The sequence below is a fragment of the Mixophyes fleayi genome, chromosome 4 (genome assembly GCF_038048845.1).
Source record: "Mixophyes fleayi isolate aMixFle1 chromosome 4, aMixFle1.hap1, whole genome shotgun sequence".
NCBI classification, from domain to species: domain Eukaryota; kingdom Metazoa; phylum Chordata; class Amphibia; order Anura; family Limnodynastidae; genus Mixophyes; species Mixophyes fleayi.
Genome location: NC_134405.1, coordinates 25,337,709 through 25,360,320, shown reverse-complemented (window position 1 = coordinate 25,360,320; position 22,612 = coordinate 25,337,709). Strand labels below are relative to the sequence as shown.

The window sequence follows — 22,612 nt, the reverse complement described above, 5'->3', positions numbered from 1 at the left end:
CAAACCTGCTGCTGGGACTTGTAGTTCCACTGCGGCTGCAACTACTACTGCTGCTGCTGAGCCACCCACATGCTGCTGCCTAAGGACGGGCTTACGGCTTTTCACAGGCAGGTGGCATCCAGCAGTCTAGTAAGCAGATGTAACCAGTAACATGACATCAGACATCGCAGCCTGTAACTAAATATTATTGTGCAGCTATGTATCAAAATTAAAAAAAAATTAGAAGGGAGAGGGGGGAAATAATAAAAAATAAATTAAAAAAAAATAACTTGGCAGCGGTGGGATTCGAACCCACGCCTCCAGAGAGACTGGAGCCTAAATCCAGCGCCTTAGACCGCTCGGCCACGCTACCTCGCTGGCTGTGTACTGTGACTCTTTGGGATCATTATCGACTCCCCATGACGTCACTCTGCTTAGGGAGAGTTTGGGGGGGTATGTAGTCTAACAGAGTCCATGCAGGTAAACTCAAGGAATTGGGGGTGTCACAAGCAAAGACACAACCTTGTACCTCGTCCCCGCTGTTAACATATTCACCTACATATTATACCTCAAACATATGGGAGCAACTTGCTCAAACCATCGTCAAGTGGGATTGGTAATGTGCGTTATGGCGCTAATCATGTAAACATCCCCCGGCCACTCTGCGTTCACCGAGACGGGGTGTCATGATGACGCCGTTTACGCCATCTCAGCACTTCCCCACCGCCTTGCAAGAGAATTGCCTGCTCTTCCAGGAGTCCGAGAGATGTCCCCCTAATGTGGTAGCCCTTTGGGCGTTCCTGGAGAGTCAGCGACTCGTACCTCCCAAATACTTGTTCTAAGGTAAATTGGGGTAAAATGAGGCATACAAAAATGGGTTGTACCTCACAACTTCCCAAGTCAGGATAAACGTGCCAACTGACAGGACAGTCCCCTGTGTGCAGCTGTACATACATATAACTAATAGATACCGAGAACAGCATACAGAACATTAGGAGTGGCACTGTGCATGCATTATTACAGACTAGAACAGATACTGAGAATTGTGTCCAGCACACAAAACAAGAGATGTAGTACTCTGCAATTGTCCATACATACACAATACAAACTGTCAGCATTTCAGCCATCATACAGAGCAAGAGAAGTAGTACTGAGCAATTGTCATACATACAGATTAATAATAAACATAGAGAATTGCATCCAGCATACAGAACTAGAGAAGTGATACTGAGTAATTGCCATACATGCAGGTAAATAATAAATATAGAGAATTGCACCCAGCATACAAAACAAGAGAAGTGGTACTGAGCAATTGTTATACATACAAATTAATAGATATAGAGAATTGCATCCAGCATACACAGCAAGAGAAGTGGTACTGAGCAATTGTTATACATACAAATTAATAATAGATATAGTGAATTGCATCCAGCATACAGAGCAAGAGAAGTGGTACTGAGCAATTGCCATACATATATGTTAATAATAGATATTGAGAATTGCATCCAGCATACATAACTAGAGAAGTGGTACTGAGCAATTGCCAAACATACCGGTTAATAATAGATATAGAGAATTGCACCCAGTATACAAAACAAGAGAAGTGGCACTGAGCAATTGTTATACATACAAATTAATAGATATAGAGAATTGCACCCAGCATACAAAGCAAGAGAAGTACTGAGCAATTGTTATACATACAAATTAATAATAGATATAGAGAATTGCATCCAGCATACAGAGCAAGAGAAGTGGCACTGAGCAATTGCCATACATACATGTTAATAATAGATATCAAGAATTGCATCCAGCATACATAACTAGAGATGTGTTACTGAGCAATTGCCATACATACAGGTTAATAACAGAAATAGAGAATTGCACCCAGCATACAAAGCAAGAGAAGTGGTACTGAGCAACTGTTATACCTATAGATTAATAATAAACATAGACAATTGCATCCAGCATACAGAGCAAGAGAAGTGGTACTGAGCAATTGTTATACCTACAGATTAATAATAGATATAGAGAATTGCATACAGAGCAAGAGAAGTGGTACTGAGCAATTGTTCATTCATACAAAATAAGAACATATATTGAGAATTGTACAGATACTTGTATGGAATCCCCAGTATCAGCAGTTGCTAACGTACAAATACTGAGAATTCCATTCAGTTTACACAAGAGAAGGGGTAATGGACACAGAGAATTGCACCCAGAACAGAAGAAGTGGTACTGTGTATATGTCCATACATGCTCGATAACTACAGATACAGATTACATTAAGCATACAGAGCAAAAGAACTGGGACTGTGCAGTTGCCAGGAATACAGAATAAGAGTATATTTGTATTCGGCATTTGTAAGACAAGAAGTGGTACTATGCAGCTGTACAAGGACATATATTAGGGATGCCATCTATTAAATGCACAGATTATAGTTTGTTTGGGAACATTTATTATGTGAGAGTAACAGGGAATGAAAGGAGGTTTGTCTAACAGTGGCCAATCTCTATAAGGACTGAACTGTTCCCATATAACGTAACAAAAACAAGTTGGATATATAACATATGACACCACAATAGATCACTCCATATACATATAGATCTCTTTGTACAATTATATTCCATTCACTTATAGATCTCTCCATACATTCATTTGTTACTCAGCACACTTATATATATCTCCATATACCTATAGATCTCTCTGTACAATCATATAATGCCAATCACCTATAGATATCTCCATACACTCATTTATGTTACTGAATACACTTCTACATCTCTCCACTCATATATAACTCCATACACCTATAAATCTCACCATACAATCATTTGTTACACAAAGCACCTATAGATCTCACCAGGCTTTCATTGACATAATGCCATACACCTATATATATCATCATATACTTAATTTTCTCCCCACACCTATAGTAATGTCCATAACACCATCTCCTCTGCATCACTGTATACTTTTACAGAACTCTCTATATCTTCCTCTATATTACTCAATACCCCTATAGATCTGTCCATACAAGGGAGGTACTAGAAGGAATGACAGCTCCAGTCTGGTAAAAGGATTGTCTACTCTATTGACTATAATGATATAACATTGAACTTTTACACAGAACAGCCCATGCTGTTGACATAGATCTCACAATACTTCCTCTATTTCACTTGCTATAAAACACTTCTCTCCATATATTTGCATGCATATAAACCCCTATATATTTATATACACCTCATGTACTGCAAATCACTTATACTCCTCCATAGAACACAATCTCACTCTATAACCACTTTGGAAGTACCAAATCCTATTTATCTCACTCCATACCTTTATAAATGTCTATCATCCTATACTCAACCCTCTGGTCCCCCCAAAGTACCCCTACTCTAATTCCCCCCTCCCCAACCATATAGCATAAGAGCCTATCATGTATGTAGCCCCTTCCTCTCTTCTTCCCCCCTCTTTCATTTTATTTCTAGATCCCCAGGAACATGCTCTGGATACACATTAGGAGGGGCAGGGTGTACAATGAGTCCTGGGAGGAGGGCAGTGTGATCTCAGATGGAGGGGGGAGGTAAGAGGAAGCAAACTAGTCAAACTTGAAACTAGTTGCAGACAGGATGTGAACTCGTCTTGTAGGGCACGTTAGCTTCAATCACTCATCTGAGGCTCTGTGGCGCAATGGATAGCGCATTGGACTTCTAGCTGGCTGTAGTCATTCAAAGGTTGTGGGTTCGAGTCCCACCAGAGTCGTTTTTTTTTCCACCCTTCTCTACAGGTTTCTGTATTCTCACTACAATACTACTAATTCCTGCCGTGTACTGACTGCCTAATAATACACAACCGATTAATAAGATATAAGCAGTTCATTCACTGTTAAAATATGTCCCTTTACTTAAGATTCACAAATGAATTGTAGGTTGGTAACAAAGTCTAAGTTAGAGTCCTAAAAAAAATCAATACTGCTGTGTTTACAACATACTTTTATATTTAATTTTACTTCTGATACTTGCTGCCTAATAGTATGGACTGGTGTGTTTTGTGGTCATTTATCATTTTGATAAGTAATATACTATGGGGGGATGGTGGTGGAACAAGACATTGGTTAACCTGTAAAGTCATGTCATAGTCCATCTGACATATCACTAAAAGTGCCCAGGATTTAGTCCACTGACCAAGTTCACAGATGCAACAAAATGTATTTATTTTTTAAAATATATGTCTTTTTTCTAAACCGCTTTTCAATACGTTTGTGCGCTCAGTGTGAACTTTTGTTCTATATATAAATAGTGAACCTATTAGCAAATCTAGTTTCTTATTTGGTAATTACCGGACTTTCTTACCATGGGAGGAGAATATTAGACGCACTCTATAGCAAATCTAGATGCTTATTTGATAATCACTTTTATACTATGACATATAATGTTAGGAGGCATCTCCCACCTGAAGAATAGCTTATTTAAGCTATGCAGCTTCTTATGCATTTGTTTTTTTTCTTTTAGATTGTAAACTCCAAGGGACAGAGCCCTCTATCCTCTTGTTTTCCTGCTGTCACCTTCTGCCCAGTCTCTATAGCTCCACCTACTGCGTCTAACACTCTACATTGTGCTTATACTCCTGCGCACAGGCTTGTCGCAGGTTGGTCTGCTTACAGTGTGTCCCTTTTCCCCGTTCTGTGTTAGTTGTTTTGTTCTACTCCCCATTGTATTCCATTGCAGACCTTTGTGGCCCCTTATAAATAAACAGTAATAATTCTCACAATTTATTGGGGCATGTGCATGATGGTTTGAAATTGGTGAAAGGGGCGGTCATTAATAAGTGTCTATCTGATTATCTAACCATTTAAGCTGGAGGCATTTTAGGGGTTGCAAATAGAACTTAAGTCACAGCTTACTTTTCGGCGCAGATTTTTTTTTTACAGTGCACTCTAATGTTTTTTAAGAGTTATACAGGTGTTGAGCAATGGAACATAGATCACAAGACAGATAAAACAGAAGCCTTGACAATACATTTTTAAAACCTGCTTAGTTCTTACAGACAAGATGCGTTTTTACCCATCATTATATACCCGTGAACCCAGCCCCTCCCAATAGACTGTTAGACTGCTACTACTGTTCTATAGGTCTCACCATGCAATCACTTATTATTATTATTATTAATTTTTATTTATAGGGCGCCACTAGGTGTCCGTAGCGCCGTACAGGGACAAACGAGATTACAATACGAGGTGAGACAGCACAGTACAGTAAACGATAATCACAGTAACTCAGTGAGCTCAAAGCACCACTAGAGGGGCGGAGGGGGGGAGAGGGGAAGGTCCGCCAACGACGGAGTCCAAGAGGGAAGGCACGGATGACAGGGAGACCCCTAGAGGGGAGAGGAGGGAGCGAGAGGGGACGCGGGAAACAGGGTCCTCAAGGAGGAGGGCTAAGTAGCTGGAGAGCAGAGTTAACAGTGGTGAAGACAGGAGTAGAGAAAACACTTACACTTACAACTCTATCCCATTCCATAATCACTTTCGAAATATCCATACCTCCTTATTCCCCTATATACCTTTATACTTTAGATACCTCCATACTTTCCATTCTATCACCCCACTCTATTCTTATACACCTCAATACGGTATAAGAGCATTCCCCACTTATAATCATCCCTCTACCCTCCCTCTTATCCCTGCTTCTTTCATTATATTTCTAGATCTTTAGGAACACAATCTATAGACTTATTAGAGTGTATACTGAGCTCTGGGAGGAGGGTAGTCTGATTTCAGATGGGGGTTGGGATAAGAGGAAATAAACATCAAAAATGTGAAATAGGCAGCAGACAGGATGTGAACTCGTCTTGTAGGACACGTGTGTCATTGAACATACAAGGGCTCTGTGGCGCAATGGATAGCGCATTGGACTTCTAGTTGGTTGTAGTCATTCAAAGGTTGTGGGTTCGAGTCCCACCAGAGTCGCTTTTTCTTTTTCTCTCTTATCTCCTACAGGTTTGTGTACTCGCCTACAATACTATTAATGTCTTGTGTGGTGGTAACCATGAATACACAACAGATTAATAAAATCATTCATCCGTAAAAATATTTTTTCTCCAGCTGTACAGCAGCTTCAGTGTATGCACATATCTATTTTCTTTATTTAAATTAGTTTTTTCTATACCCTACACAACCATTTATCAGTAATTTTTTTTTAGTGTGACCTAGATAGTAAATATTTTTATCCAAGATGTATACAGCACTCTTAACACCCACATACCTACATATAGGCCAGTGGTTCTCAAAGTGGGTGCCACAGTGCTGTCACAGGGGTGCCATGACAAAAAAAAAAATGACTTACCAATCCGGCAGCACCTGGAACCCAGCACCCTCCTCCCTTCTCACTGACTACGTCGGGCGTGATGATGTCACACAAGACATTCAGCGAGAAGCGAGGAGAGAGGAGGATTCTGGATCCCAGGCGCCACCAGATTGGTAAGAAGACAGAAGGAAAAGAAAGAAGACCAAATAAGTAAAAAACGGAGGGGAAATGGCGATAGGAAACAGTAATGGAGGGGCAAAAGAATGGAGGGGGTAGTGAGGATGAAGGGGGCAGAGTAATTGTGAATGGGCACAGTGTGATTATTTTTGTACACGTTTTATTTTGTTTGATCTTATTCCTCTTATTAGCTGTAAATTATTCTTTGACAGAAATATAATTGAAAAAAAAATATATAAAAATATTCTTTTCCCTTGGATTTATGTGTATTATTTTTGTAAACAACTCGCTAATATTTACTGAAATTCATACACCTGGTGGTTTGGCTTTACTTCTAACCATCCTGTGCAGACCACCTCGAGGATTTTTTTTCAAGACAAGGGGTTAGATTTACTAAAAATCGTGTTAGGTGTCGGTTTTAAACAGCCACAAAACGATTTAGTGCTCCAAACAGCCGCATTTACTTTAAGGCTATTTGAGGCTGTGATGTTAAACGCCTGGTGATGTGTGGAGGACTGAAACCGCTAAACCGCCGTTTTAGTCAAAACGGCCAGGGAAGAAAAAAACCCCCAAAAAAAACCAGACAGGTTTGTTATCAGCTTCTGATTGGCTATGTAGCTCAAACACGCTGTTTGAGCTACCCTGCCATTCAAAACATAAGTGGCATCATTGACATATTAGGGGTCAATCATTCTTTGATTAGGGATCAAAGAGAATTTGTAATGCAAATTTTATTTTTCATTATAGGGTACATTACAAATAATTATGCCCCATTAGCAATCAAACAGTATCGCCTGTTGATATATTATGGGGAAATATTTCATCCTTAATAAAAAATTAAATTTGCCACATAAGTTAATTATGAATTCATTTTGCCCCTTAATAATGAATGAACCCGTATGTCAATGGTGGCTCCTCTGATGTTCTGAATGGCAAGATGAAACCACATGCAGTTTTAGCAATGTCACCTGTCAACCATCTCTTTCTGCTGGTTTGTTAAACAGCAGCTTAGTATATTTGGCTGTTTGTATTTTGATCATGTTAAAAATCTGGATTGCAATCTGTAAAGTGGTGGTTTGTTAAATGGGGTTTTCAGCCCTTTAACTGGTGGTTTGGCACTCTGGGATGTGGTACAGAAGTCAGAGACTGAGGATTCCTGTTAGTATTCCTGTGTTTAAGAGCATATTCTTGTAAATACATTACAGAAACCTGCAGCTGCTTTTATCAACCCTATCCTAATTCCACAACCTCCCTGTTTTTCCCCAGGCCTTCCTGTCTATAGAATTTGACAAGTCGGAGCAGTTTTCTTGGCTGGAGGTAAAATGATATATCTCCTATAGAATCCGACTGAACAGTGAACCCTAGTGGCCAAATAAGAAAGTTACAGAGCAACTGAAGAGATGAAGATTTCAAAAAGCATTTAAATTTTTTTATTTTTTTTAAAATTAACACAGACACTTGCAACATATATCAAGGCGTGCTTATATTGGGGGTTCGGTAATTACAGGTGCCTGAAACCCTACCCCTCAAAAAAACAAACAAAAAAAAAACAAACAAACATGAAACTCTAGGGTAAAAAAAAAAATATATATTCTACTTGTGATATCTATATTATACCAATCTTGTACATCTGACGTGTACGCTAAAGGCCAGTGGTGCTCTACTTTGTGGTACGTGGGGCTCCTAAAAAGGCAGTTCCCAATAGAATAGAAAGAAAAATATCCTGTGATGGGCTACACCCACCTCAAATACACATAGTGCTGCTGTTCTACACAGTGTTGGCTAATCTGACACTCCAGGTGTTTGTGAAACTACAAGTTCCAGCATGCTTTGCCAATATATAGCTGCTTATTGCTGGAAGGGTTGCTGGGACTTGTAGTTTCGCAACAAGTGGAGTGTCACAGGTTAGCCAACACTGTTATACACAGTGTTAGAACAGAATAGCATATTTGACAATTGGAGACCCCAAAAAACAGATCATGGGTCCCAATTAGTAAGACCAAACCCACCGGTGGTGCACCTATGTTACATGATACGTTTACATGGATAATGACCCAACACCGGTACCCCCTATAAATCCTGTGTTTGTACCTCGATAGTTTCTATTCTACTGCACCTTTTCCATTTCTCACCCCCTCCCCCCCCCCCCCCCCCCCCCCCCCCTCCAAAATCCTGCATTTGCTCCTGTAGAAAAAAAAAAAAATTGTTGTATAGGAAAAAGTTGCTGTTTGCTCTAATTTTCTAAACTGAACCGGAAAGATGACGAGAATCTAATTGGGGTTGTTCTTACATTTCATAAATTCCTTGCAATTACTTTTGTTTAACACTTGTACATTGATACCTGTCAGTGATCAAATGCATTCTGGATCATGGATCTCTTCCCTATAATATAAACATAATATAAAGTACTATTTGTGATTGCACCCACTCTCCCTGAGAGATTGGCCAATTTACTGACACCTTTACAACACAGTTTTTCATGGCTTGTTAAAGTCATGTATTTATGCCACATGGTTTCTTTTTCTGCCCTGGAATAAGACACTAAGCTGCTCTCTGGATATAGCAGGTAGAGCAGAGATGTGTAATATCCAAGGACAATGACTGTAAACCGCTCTGCCTGAGATATGGCCGAATGCATGGAAGAAACCCAGGGAGGAGGATGCCGTATAAACGTCAATAACCTGATGGCTTCTGAATGTTGAAATACGCTTCATAAACTGGTTTAAACTGCCCAAACCCAAATTACAATGAACTAACAAACCCATCATCAAAATGAACATACATAATATGACGTAAACGATGATAATCAAGACTCTTGAAATATTTTAAAATATTTATTCAACATAACACACACAAATGCTGTATAACAGCAAAATAGTTTGTACATGGAGGGGGGGAAAAAATTTTTTAGGACCTGTTCACTCGTATCTGCGCTATGAAATGTGTTGAGTTTTTAACAATACAATCTATTGTACTGGTTTGGCGCATTAACACATGAGAATTTGGGCAAGCCACATTCTAAAAGTTTAAATACAGCGTTAATTTAGAATGCAACGGTGTCCGAGCCCATAATAAATCCAATTTTCATGCAGTGTTCTGACACTAATTAGCAGCTGAAGAGCCACATTAACACGCAGATAGGCGTGAACAAGCCCTTAAAAGAGATTATATAAATATATGCACAACATACAGAAGGAACTTATACAGATGCTGTATAATAAGCCACTATACAAACGCACGTTTGTATCTTTTCATATATAGCTTTGTGTGTATAGACGTCAGATTGAACAGACTGATATCCTACGATTGTCAGGACAGCCATTTAAAATGTCCCTGTCAACTACACGGTGGAAGCAGCAATACTGGGGATTGATCCATTACTCAGCTTATCAAGGCACTAGGAACATCACTGAGGCATCTATCAAACGGTGCCTCCTGCCTCAATAAGGTCACTAGTTCCTTTTAAATTAATAGGTAGCATTCTGCTAAATAATGGGACAATCCAACGAGTGTCTGCCTCCCTTTTCATTAAGTCACAGCTATACTTTAAAACATGTAAAGAATAAAAACAAAATTTGGTGAATTGCAGTTACTCTACCAGGAAAGCAAGGGGTGGGGGTCTCACCCCTAGTCATGAGCCTCTTGCACATCCTGGGAGAGTAGGCAACTTTGTATTATGTATTGGTGTATATTCAATAAAGCAAACTTGCCTACCCTTCATAGTGTACGGCACAACTCCTAGTCGCAAGGTAATGGGCCAGATCTTTTTGGGATATCTCAAAAATACCAAACCACCTGTCACAATTATGACACCAGTCTTCAATTAGGGATATCCAAAAAGTCTGGCCCTGAGGTTTGGCAGCCCTGGCATATAATGCACTTAAAATGTCCATAACCAACGCATTTCGCAAAAAGATTCCGCACCAGCTGTTGGAGTGGAATGCTCTTTGCCAAACCTACGGCCATGGTCTCCACACAAACGTAGGAGCAGGGTTATGCTCCATCTGATGAGCTTCGGTATTTGGGAGGCTAGAAGACAGCCAGCTGGGCGGACCGCTACCGGAAGGCGAGCAGGGGCTTACGTCAACACTGGAGTTAGGGGAGACGTTCCCATCGGAAGACAAGTCTTCGTCTCGTCTGCCGGCTTGACCACAGAGGTTGAGCTGCTTTGGGAAACTCAACCTGTGTTGAAGGTGGGTCTGCAGGTCATTGAGGAAGCGGGCCTTGGCCCCTGGACCCATGTCTTGAATGAAATCCTCGGTGCGGTCTAGACAGTCTCTAAAACCAGAGAGGTAACACTTTTCCGCGGGCGACACCCATCTGTGTGGATCTGGGAGAGAGAGGTAGAGTCGGAGTTATAAAGTGGTGTTGAGATATGACATTGTTCTGGATTGTGGCGGTGGAGGAAGTAAAACACTCATAGAAGACATTGAGCTCTACTTATAGACAGCAGACATGCTCTGCCACTGTTTATGTGGCCTTATTTTTTCACTCACGCAGGACAATCGCACTAACATACAAAGGAGGGGCAGACAGACTATACACAACTTAGACACTGGCACACATTACATTTTTGTAATGAAGAACAGACATTTTCACTACTATTTCTGGGACAGTCAGACTTTAAAGTTTGTGTTGTATTTATACAATCAATCTGATCACGCGTGGATGAATATTTTCCCCAAAGACGACGGGATTATTGATCAAGTTTTCCATCTGAATTTGATCATATTGGGCCTGAACTTAACCCAATAAACACTTCAGAATTTGATAAAAGAGTGATCAGGTTGACCAGATTGTAGTTTTTAGGGCCAGCTCTAGAGGGCGCTCTCACACAGCTTTCTGTTCTAGGCTGCTATAACCTACCTCTTATGACATAAGAGGCCTTCCCTTAGTGTACAGGGAAGAGGTACAAGAGAAACGGTGAAGCATAACTGCAGATAAATTATTCTCATGCATTCAGACAACAGCATAGGTCTGCTCCACTACCTGTAGATCAGTCCTTCTATTGTAAAACTTTGTGGAAAAATGTGGAAAATAAATTGTTAGTGCTAAAAAAAAATTAAAAAAAATAATAAAAACCACTTCTAGGCATCAAAACTATTGTGCAGCTATAAGAGGTAAAAAAAAATTAATAAGTCTTACATTTCATCTTATTAATTATGAGTCACAGACCAATTCCACCCAATTTTATTATACACAAACTAAAAACACTAGACAATACCTGCCTGTGCTCAAAGGGTGCATTAATACACCTAAACTGCAAGTGGGAGACCCTTTATCCTGCTCAGACAGTCCCATGCCCAGGGTTGTCAAAGTTTCTCATTCGCATAAATGCAAACTTCATGAGGGAGGGGCCTTGACAACTCAGTGTTAGTGTGATTAGGCCCACCTGAGCAGGAGAGAGGATTCCTGCTTGAGCCAGTTAAAAGCATATGGCAATAGAACACAAGTCAGCAACATTTGGTATTTTATTTCATATAACTTCCACATTAAAATATATTTAAAAAATAAATAAAAAAAATCGCTTTTGGATGTCTCTGAATTTATCCACTAGCCTCTATCAGCGTTGCTACATGTACATGGTAAATATACCCTCAGGAAGTATATTATAAACATGATTCAGAGGCTGTGTGTTATTATACAAATACCTTTAAAAATAAATATACATAGCAGTTACGTTTAAGTCACATTATTGGGGGGGAATTATACCGTGCGTTTTCATACGCGTCACGTTCCAGACGTAGACCACAGCAAGCTCCAAAATCTCTGCTTTCTCCATTTTAGGATTTCGAAGCTTCTACATGAGAAAAAGAAGCACATTTCAAGAATAAAGGTGTTTGAAGTTCTAAGAAATACGCCATCAATGGTTATTCCGAGACGCTCACTGACAAAGTACAAAAAGGTAAAAGTGTAAAGCAGACAATATGTTTGCACTAGATTGATCAAAGCTACTATCAGATTCGCTGCTGTGGATTACAGCACATTCCATTTTTTCACTTTGTAAGTAACCCCACATTTTTCTTACAACGAGCCTAACTGACTCTTCAGTTGTGGTAGTACTACAAGTTCCAGTATGCCTTTCTCTGTTCTAATGCTCTTTAATGATATTTCACTTTACCACTACAATGCAAGCAATATGTTTTAATGTGGCTCTTGAACTGGCTTTAAAATGTGAAAAACTGTAGATAACTGACTGAAAAAAAAAAGTTAAAGATACTATGGGGGAAATTCAACCTTTGACAGTAACGCGGCCTGCACACTATTACAGTTAATACAGTAATAGTGCGCATTATTACCCTTAATACGGTAATTTTAGGCCCATGAGGAATAATCCGGGTTAAAATTACCGTATTACTGGTAATACAATTAGCACTGCATTATTCCTACACTAATGTGGCCGAATTGAATAGGCCCCTATAAATAACTATCTACACTCAACAGGCAGCATTTTAGAGTTCATTTTATTTATTTTTTTATTTTAACTGCTGTGAATTCAACTCAAACGCAAACCACTATGCTCGCTGTCCGAGGGAAGGGTAGCAGACGAAATCAAACCAGCCTGAAAATCAAGATTGTACTGTCCATAAGTTTGAGGCGGCCGAACTACCTTCACTCCATAGAATTTCTAACCAATTTGAACAATTCCAGCACCTATAGCATCAAATGCACCTTTACAGGTAGATTTTTCAAACCTTCAAAAATGGAACGTTAGAGGTGTTGCCCATAGCAACCAGATTTGCTATACAATGTTCTAGAATGTACTAGATAAATGATAGCTAGAATTTGGTTGCTATGAGCAACATCTCCACTTTTCATTTTAGGCTTGATAAATTTACCTCAGTGTATTTCAATAGTCTTACTGAGACAAACACTTTCCCTCTATTAACCATGTCCAGCGGGGGTATATTTACTAAACTGCGGGTTTAAAAAAAGTGGAGATGTTGCCTATAGCAACCAATCAGATTCTAGCTATCATTTTTGTAGAATGTACTAAATAAATTATAACTAGAATCTGGTTGGTTGTTATAGGCAACATCTCCACTTTTTCAAATCCGCAGCTTGATATATTTACCCCCAGGTCTGAAAAATTCCTGAAACATTTTGCATATACAACGGTGAACGTTGCTGGTACCTCTTATTTTATTTAAAATGCCATCCCTATATCTCAGCTTCACCACATTTAAATGGGAGGCAGCCATTTTGCAGCCAAGCACAACCAGCTTAGCAACTCCCTAAAAATGCAGCTCAGTGACTAAACAAAATGGCTGCCACCACCGTGCTCAGACAACAGGAGCACATTAAGGCTGGAGTTCCATACACAGGGCCGTATGGTACATTATATATAATTTATATTCTTATTTGTTGTTCTCCAAGTACCAACTATATTACAATTATATGAGGAATATATATATACTATACTGTGCAATTTGTGGACATAGGTTCTCCAACTATGCTTAATAAAGTAAAATTAAAAAAAGAACACATATATCCCACAGATTGTAAGCTTGTGAGCAAGGCCTTCTTACCTCTGTCTATATTACCCAGTATTGTTTTATTAGTGTGTTTGTTCCCAATTGTACAGCGCTATGGTATTTGCTGGCACTATATAAATAAAGGTTGATGATATGTCACAGTCAATGTCAGTTATTTAGATCACTTCAAAAAAAATTATTATATATTATTAAGTATTATTTGTTACATGCAGCAGCCATTTTGTTTGATCGGAGAACATAGGACCAGCCATGTACACAGTACTAAATGACAAATGAAAGCGTGTTTATATAAAACTGAAAGTGATATATGGTTAATATATACTTTATGTATCTGTTATAAGTCTGCTTGACTGGATTTTGCCATGACAGTGGGTGGGACTGTGCCATATATACAAAGAAAAAAACAATTCTGGAAAACTGGTAGATTTACTCAATACAAGCCATTGATTTGGGACATGCGACAGTGAGAAATATGGCAACATGCATTGAGCAATCAAGAATTCCCTAAGGAAAAAAAAAAAGCTCAAAAAAACAAAACAAAAAAATACAAGTCTTCTGGCATTTAGATTAATGTATGAAAATATAATGTATTCTTTAAAACAGATGTAGGCAGCCTGTGGCTCTCCGACTGCTGTGGAACTACAAGTCTCAGCGCGCACCTGCTGGGACTTGTAGGTCCACGGTAGCTAAAGAGCCACTGGAAGCCTGGAGTTAGTCTTACAGTTCCATTAGCAAGGAAAAAAAATATATAATTTAATTAAGAAATACTGCCCGGCGGCTATAGCCATCGAGATTGAGAAGTGATAGGAGAATAGAGCTGGCACATGTACCACAGCTGTCCTTGGTAAACAGGCTTCGCCATGCCAGGAGATAACAGCCCAGGGGCATTAAAAAAGGAGGAACCCTGAATTTGGCCGAAAACTCCTGCTCAGGGCTGTTCTGTTTGATAAACAGTCCCCTATATTGGGCAGAGCTACTGCTACACAGACACCCAATACTAACCTGATTCCCCGTCAGTTTCAGCAGCAGAACCCTCATTTCATCCAGGCTGCGGTTAATTCGGTCTCTTCTCTGTTTTTCCACCACCGGCTTTAAGATCTAAAGACAGGAGATAATACAGGTCAGTGACATGCCTTCTTGTTCCCAGGACGGCCCCGGACCCTTGTGTAGTACACAAATGGCACAATTAGAGATCAAGGAGGTGTGAGGGATAACACAGGACACCATGACAAAGTAGCACCTAATTCAGTTTTTGGTGAGTTTAAACCCCCAGGTTAAGGTCACAATTATCCTCTACATAAGTGATGGCCAAAAGCCACAAGTTGCCCAAGAACCATCAGCCACAGTGATAACATAATGTTAAATCGCAAAACAATAACCGTTATATTTCATAAATAGGCCTCTAAACTTCAAACATCCCAGATGATGTCCACTGGTAGTGTCCCCTTATCGAATATTCCAAGATCAATTGATTTTATCAACTAAATTTTAAGCATGTGTGGATTGTAAGCTCTTTAGTACAGACTCGTTATGTTATGGCAAGCTCACGGGGGGACGTTTTCATCAGTGATATGCCCAGCACAATGGTGAAAAAACATGAGAAATTTCCTACACGAAAACTTTAGGGTGTCTTTAGAATGAATCACTATATAATAATCCGTGGCCGACTTCCAATACATCACATTAGTGATATTGCTTGTGGTCAGCAAGTTAATGTGTCTTTCTGCAGAGATTTTGCAGAGTCGATACCCCAGAAGGAGCAAAACATATTAAGGATATACAGACGGCAGAGGGATGACGTGTGGTATCTTAAATACTACAAGAAATTGTAAAATAGTGTATGTGGGGTGCAAAAATCTGAGAGCAGAACACTGAATGAATGGTGTAAGGAAAGAATCCTCGGAGATCTAATAGGAAACACCAGGAGACATGGTTGTGGGGAGAGTGACAGAAAGAGGGGGATTATGTTATCACTTTATATTGCTGCATCCCAAACACCATATGCAGAGTACTAGAGGCCCTGTGTCTGAGTCAATAAGAAAAGGAATGCAAAAAAAGGAGTTTTTTTTCCTGATCAAACCATGTTACAATGCAAGGGGTGCAAGTTTGTTTATTATTTTGCACATCAGTTAAATACTGCCTGTGTTTTCATGTAACACACAAATACGTGATAGCTTATTTGTACACTGAAATGTAAAGTTGATATTTGTGTGCTACATGAAAAACAGACAGTATTTAACTTATGTGCAAAATAGAAAACTAATTTGCACCTCTTGGTTTGCAAAATGGTTTTGTCCAGGAGAATACTTACTCAATTTTTTTTTTTACTTAACTTTCCTTAATGAAACAGGCCCAGTGTTTTCATGTAGCGTACAAATACTTAACAGCTTTAATTTTTTATTTATTTATTTTTCAGTGAAATGATTGATCTATGACAAGCCCAAGCCCAGCTAGAAATCTGTTCCTACATTTTTAAATGACCTTCCCCTCCAATGCAACATGGTTTTGGCCAGGTGAAAAGTTACTTCTTTTTTGTTTTATTTCTCTTAATGAATCAGACCCCCTATCTCCAAATACATTAATCACCCACATTTATTTATATAGCACCAGCAAATTCCATAGTGCTTTATAATTGGGAACAAACACTGTAATAAAACAATACCAGGTAATCCATGCAGACATAAAGGTAAGGGGAACAAAGGGTTATAGAAACTCATCAGATGCTGCATCACCAAAAACTTTAGCAGGAAAGACCTGGAGAGATGAATAAAAGAGGAACGGAGCAGATATGAAGGGAAAGAATTGGAGGTCAGGAAGTCTGTACTTATACAAGAGGAGTTGGCTCTGAAACAGGGAATATTGCAGGGAAGAACACTGAAATATAATGAAGACTCACCCAGTGTTTAGGGTTACAACATGGGGAAAATTTGCACTACTTGGATACTCAGCCAATTCCAAATAAAGCCCAAATGACCTCTCCCTCCCAGTACAAAGTGCCCCGCTCCCGAGCTGTGCAAAACAGTTACTATGGCAGTTACCTGGGACAAATTAGGTTTTTAGTTTGCAAAATCAAACAATTCAAAATCAGTGAATGAATAAAAGAATGAATCCAACCCCGGTACAAGGACTCCAGCAGTGACTGAAGAGGAAAGATCGGGAGCAGAACATGTGTGCATAGTGCATAGTGCATAGTGCATAGTGCATAGTGCATAGTGCATATCTTACCTTCCGGGATGGGAAAGTCTCCGCACAGTCCATGTCCAGCATGTCTGCAGCTACAACTAGCCGGCCTGGCCGCCCGAACGAGGTTTAAATCCCCTCTCCCTGGCCCCGCCCACGTCCCCGCCCACTGAGCACTTCAAAGCCACAGGCACACGTCCCCTCCCCAGTGTCCCCCACTGGATCTAGTGACACCAGGCTGCCATTTGGTGGCCAGTAACACTGGGACGTATGTTTCTGAGGATTACTGGGAGAGGCAGCACATGCATGTTATGGGAATATATAGCTACATGATGGGGGGATGGCATGGTTATACATAGACGTGGGGATATATAGCTATATGACGTGGTATGGGGATACATAGACATGTTATGGGGATATATAGCTAAATGATGTGGTATGGGGATACATAGACATGTTATGGGGATATATAGCTATATGATGTGGTATGGGGATACATAGACATGTTATGGGGATATATAGCTATATGATGTGGTATGGGGATACATAGACATGTTATGGGGATATATAGCTATATGATGTGGTATGGGGATACATAGACATGTTATGGGGATATATAGCTAAATGATGTGGTATGGGGATACATAGACATGTTATGGGGATATATAGATATATGATGTGGTATGGGGATACATAGACATGTTATGGGGATATATAGATATATGATGTGGTATAGGGATACATAGACATGTTATGGGGATATATAGCTATATGATGTGGTATGGGGATACATAGACATGTTATGGGGATATATAGCTATATGATGTGGTATGGGGATACATAGACATGTTATGGGGATAAATAGCTATATGATGTGGTATAGGGATGCATAGATATGTGATGGGGAAAGGGTATGGGTATATATTGCCATATTATGGGGATATATAGCTATATGAGGGAACTATATGGAGATATGTAACCATATGATTGGGGAATGGTATGGGGATATATATCCATATTATTGGGTGATGTTATCTAGATATATAACATAATTATAGTGGAATGGTAAGGGGATATATAGCCATGTTATGGGGATATATAGCTATATGATGGGGAATAGTATGGAGATATGCGGCCATGTGATGTGGGGAATTTTATCTATGTATATAATATATATATAAATATATATATATATATATATATATATATATATATATATATAGCCACATATGATTGGGGAATTAGGCTGGGGTAGCAGCAGATAGACAGGGTGAACACAGAGTGACACAGTCATGCGTTACGATCTTTCATTAAGTAACAATAAATAGAACCACATTTCCGATACAATCGAACTTTTCTGTTCCACAAGCAGTTCCTATAGTCTCACTTGTTACACAACGTTCTATCAGAGTTCTCTCACAGGTCTATCAGCCAAGCATTGGTGGTTCAGTGGTAGAATTCTCGCCTGCCACGCGGGAGGCCCGGGTTCGATTCCCGGCCAATGCAGCTGCTTATTTTATATCACTCTCTCACTTAAATTGATATTTAATCAACATTTCTATCATCATACCTCATCTCCTTTTTTTTCCCTAATCCATTTCTGGATGCATTCCCATTCCACCCTTCCCTCATTGTTTGTGTTTTATGGATGAGCAACGTATTGATGTTTGAACGAATACACTGGCAGATGGTGTAACGTGAGCCAGCGAGTGTGACAACACAATCCCTCTCTTCCTGACTTCCTAGATGTCATTAGTAGCTGTGTGTTTCAGAATATCAGTAGGATGCACTATTATTTGTATCGTGTTTACAGGTAAAGAATGCTAAATACTAATACGTATAAATATATGTGTTTACATCGGTAATAAAAAAACAATATAAATAATAACAAAATAATGTAAAAAAAAACGACTCTGGTGGGACTCGAACCCACAACCTTTGAATGACTACAACCAGCTAGAAGTCCAATGCGCTATCCATTGCGCCACAGAGCCACGTGTTGATCTATAGGTGCAGCCTGTCTCTAGAGGTGAGTGCTACACTGTCTGTAGCACAGTCATGCACTAATACTGTATAATGTGATATTATATTATATTATATTATATTATATTATATTATATTATATATACATGCATCATGGCGTGCAGACTGCTCAGCATATTGAAGGATAAACGGGGTAAGGGGAAATTCCACCACTGCTGTACTCAATACTAGTCAGGTCCTACATGGTCAGTCTGCACAAAGAGATTACATGTGAAAGGGACAGACGTGGTGGGATTACTACAAAGGGACGGACGTGTGCCCGGGAAGTGTGTCCAGGTGACAAGAGTGTGAATCTGGCGCCTGTCCTTTCACTTACAAATCATCAGACATCCTGTATGGGGGGAAACCAGCAAGATCCTCCATTCACACCTCCAGCACTAATTATCTCACATACATCATGTATCCCCCTGTCATGGTCACACGTTGTGTAGTCAGTGTATATAGGAGTTCTTATCATAAATCCGTGTATTTGTGTATGCTTATATAACTGCACACTGTATATGCTTCACTACTTAATATATTTATAGCTACACATACACCACACTGTATATGTTTTACTACTTAATATATTTATAACTGTGTTGTGTATGCTTCATTACCTCATATATAACTATATACACTACACCGAATATCATCATCATCACCATTTATTTATATAGCGTCACTGATTCCGCAGCGCTGTACAGAGAACTCACTCACATCAGTCCCTACCCCATTGGAGCTTACAGTCTAAATTCTCTAACATACTCACATAGACACACACACAGACAGACAGACAGAGACTAGGGACAATTTTGATAGCAGCCAATTAACTTACTATGTTTTTGGAGTGTGGGAAGGAACCGGAGCACCTGGAGGAAACCCACGCAAAAACGGGGAGAACATACAAACTTCTCATATATAACTATATACACAACACCTTATATGCTTCATCACTTAATATATAACTTTATATATGGGGGGATTCAATTGTCCATGGAGTGGCCCCAGAACGGTCACAGGGGCATTCCGCGGCGATATAACATTGCACAGCCGCCATGTTTGGCGAAACATCACTTTTAAATGAATTCCCCCCTTAGACTTCAAGTGATAATTGTGTTTAAAAAACCCATTTGCAACTTCAAAAAATGATCTCTGATTTAAGGTTCCTATACAAGTTGCAATTTAGCCGTCTTAGATCTCATTGCATTTAATATCACAGTGTAAATGGTCCAAAATACGACCACTGATCACCCAAACGGAGGGGATTCAATTGCATGAGAAGTCCCTTCGCAGCCTCGAGTGATGACGCTCCACAGGATATTAGGGTAATAAAACATTGCTGATATTTTTTGGTTCTCACCTCATAATCAGCCATGTTTTATTTAATAAAGGCGCAGGTGAATTAATTCCTTCTATCTACCAGATAGTGGTGGGGTCTTACTGCATCAGGCCATTTGTCACAAGCTCTAAACAGCCGGATATTATAGATTTTGCCACAGCCATGCATGGCAAAAGCTGACAAAGATATGATTATAGACAGGCCCGGCGCTCCCATTAGGCAAGGTTAGGCACTTGCCTAGGGCGCCAGGCTCTGGAGGGCGCCACAGAATCCTAAAATACTTTAAAACTGTGCGGCGACCGCTGACCATACCTGTCACGGCCGCCGCACAGCATTCAGATGGACGGGGAGAGGGGGAAGAGGCTATTTTGTCACCACCGCCGCCTCTCTGCTCCATCTCCTCCCCTCCACTTACTAGTGTCAGTGAGTGGAGGGGAGGAGACGGAGCAGAGAGGCGGCGGTGGTGAGACAAGGTAAGGAGAGGAGGGAGGAGGGAGGAGGGCGGCGATTTTTGCGGGGGGGGGGGGGGGGCGCTTTTTTAAAAATGCCTAGGGCGCCGTGGTCCCTAGCACCGGCCCTGATTATAGATAGAGTGGATTATGGGCACGTTAACTCTCTTTTTCATGATATTCCTTGCTTCCCTTTTTATACCGTATTTCTTAAGTTGCTAGGCCTTATCTCCTCCTGAAGTAGGGCCTAGCAAAGGACTCTTGGGATGGACGGGAAACTAGATAGAATCATCTCTTGAGGACCTTTGTAAGAGATCAAAGCTTTCTCAGACATGCTGGTGACAACAGTAATTCTTAGACACACTTCCAGACACAGGTTGTCCTAAATGGGTAGACAATGAGCTGTTGGTAGTTCATTAACAAGTCCATGTTATTATCACCCTGTGTCCTGGGAAATAGTATTTCCTATCATTCACAGAGACTAGGAATCCACCAAGTAGCTTTTGAGTGTGAAGAAATTATTGGCCAATATTTTTACGCTAAGTTGCTATTTGTAAAATAAGGAAATATACTATAGATGGTCAGTAATCTGTCTGTAAGTGGAAGTACAATATTTGATAGTCACTCTTGCAGATACGGTTATGGCAGCAGGACATTAAGCTTTATTCTTATTTTAATACTCAGTTGGTGGATTCTTCTAGGGAAAGGGACTCTTGTGTTTTAGTTGTTTTCAGCAAATATGTTGAATTCCTTTATAGTAATATAACATCGAATAATATAACTTACTGCTATCTGGCATTCCTGAGACCGATATATCAACACTTCAATCCATCCTAAATGCTGCTGCAAGACTGATCTTCCTCTCTCACTGCTCCAAATCTTCTGCACCACTTTGCAAATCCCTACACTGGTTCCTTGTGTCCTTCAAAATTGAATTCATGTTACTCACCCTTATGTACAAAGTCCTGCATACATCTCAAATCTGTTATCAAAATACTCTCGCCCTCTTAGATCTACCTCTGACCTTCGCCTTGTCTCGTCTCTGGTAACCATCTCTCACTCCCGTCTACAAGACTTCTCCCGTGCTGCTCCCTACTTATGGAATTCCCTACCACGCTCAGTCAGAGTTTCCCACAGCCTTCAAACCTTTAGTCGCTCTTTGAAAACCCATCTCTTATTTAGAGGTGACCTTATCCCCGATAACACTATTCACACTAATGCACCCTCACAACTATCCCAATCTCCACTCTGAACCTCATTTGTTCCTCTTGTTTCAGCTGTGCCCTCTTCCACTTAGAATGTAAGCGCTCTAATGAGCAGGGTCCTTCATACCCTTTGTTTTCATGTCTGTATTTATTTTGTCTGCCTTATATGTCGCTGTTTTATGTATGTACTATTTTCCCTACTGTGCGACACTGCGGAGTACTGTGGCACCTTACAAATCAGGTTCAGAATGCTTTTCTGGAACAGTAGTACATCATATGTTTATTCAGTACGAGGGCGATAACAATGGAGAACTATTTGTTGGATTGATGTTGGTGGACACAGATTGTGGAGAGTCAAATAGACTGTGTACAATTCTAGATGGAACAGTTTTACATAAGTCGCTGTCCGAGCATTGAGACATGGTGGAAGCCTCAAGTTCTATTGAATTATGATAA

General features: G+C 40.0%; 1 protein-coding gene and 5 non-coding genes across 6 annotated transcripts; 3 read left to right on the top strand and 3 right to left on the bottom strand.

Moving 5' to 3' along the window:
• Positions 1 to 270: 270 nt before the first annotated feature.
• TRNAL-UAG (transfer RNA leucine (anticodon UAG)) lies at positions 271 to 352 on the bottom strand. Its single transcript has one exon. It is a non-coding gene; the product is annotated as a tRNA-Leu (tRNA).
• A 3,304-nt stretch (positions 353 to 3,656) lies between these two features.
• TRNAR-UCU (transfer RNA arginine (anticodon UCU)) lies at positions 3,657 to 3,742 on the top strand. The gene is given in 2 exon segments: positions 3,657 to 3,693; positions 3,707 to 3,742. It is a non-coding gene; the product is annotated as a tRNA-Arg (tRNA).
• Positions 3,743 to 5,862: 2,120 nt separating this feature from the next.
• TRNAR-UCU (transfer RNA arginine (anticodon UCU)) lies at positions 5,863 to 5,948 on the top strand. The gene is given in 2 exon segments: positions 5,863 to 5,899; positions 5,913 to 5,948. It is a non-coding gene; the product is annotated as a tRNA-Arg (tRNA).
• A 3,376-nt stretch (positions 5,949 to 9,324) lies between these two features.
• Positions 9,325 to 17,247, bottom strand: LOC142149714 (transcription factor HES-7-like). The gene is made up of 4 exons (XM_075205021.1): positions 17,184 to 17,247; positions 14,961 to 15,056; positions 12,175 to 12,262; positions 9,325 to 10,792 (listed from the first exon to the last, which is right to left on the bottom strand). Exons 1-4 carry the CDS (start codon positions 17,223 to 17,225, stop codon positions 10,419 to 10,421), a joined length of 600 nt encoding a protein of 199 aa, XP_075061122.1. The 5' UTR covers positions 17,226 to 17,247; the 3' UTR covers positions 9,325 to 10,418.
• Positions 17,248 to 18,573: 1,326 nt separating this feature from the next.
• On the top strand, positions 18,574 to 18,644 carry TRNAG-GCC (transfer RNA glycine (anticodon GCC)). The gene has a single exon. It is a non-coding gene; the product is annotated as a tRNA-Gly (tRNA).
• A 402-nt stretch (positions 18,645 to 19,046) lies between these two features.
• TRNAR-UCU (transfer RNA arginine (anticodon UCU)) lies at positions 19,047 to 19,132 on the bottom strand. Its single transcript is given in 2 exon segments — positions 19,047 to 19,082; positions 19,096 to 19,132. It is a non-coding gene; the product is annotated as a tRNA-Arg (tRNA).
• Positions 19,133 to 22,612: the final 3,480 nt, after the last annotated feature.

Bases quoted from the DNA above. Each gene is read 5' to 3' on its own strand.
- LOC142149714 (XM_075205021.1), bottom strand. From the start codon at position 17,225: ATGCTGGACATGGACTGTGCGGAGACTTTCCCATCCCGGAAG. The intron at 12,263-14,960 runs GTTAGTATTGGG...TTTCTCATGTAG, and splicing joins TGAAACTGACGGGGAATCAG to AAGCTTCGAAATCCTAAAAT. The intron at 10,793-12,174 runs GTATAATTCCCC...TCTCTCTCCCAG, and splicing joins GACGCGTATGAAAACGCACG to ATCCACACAGATGGGTGTCG.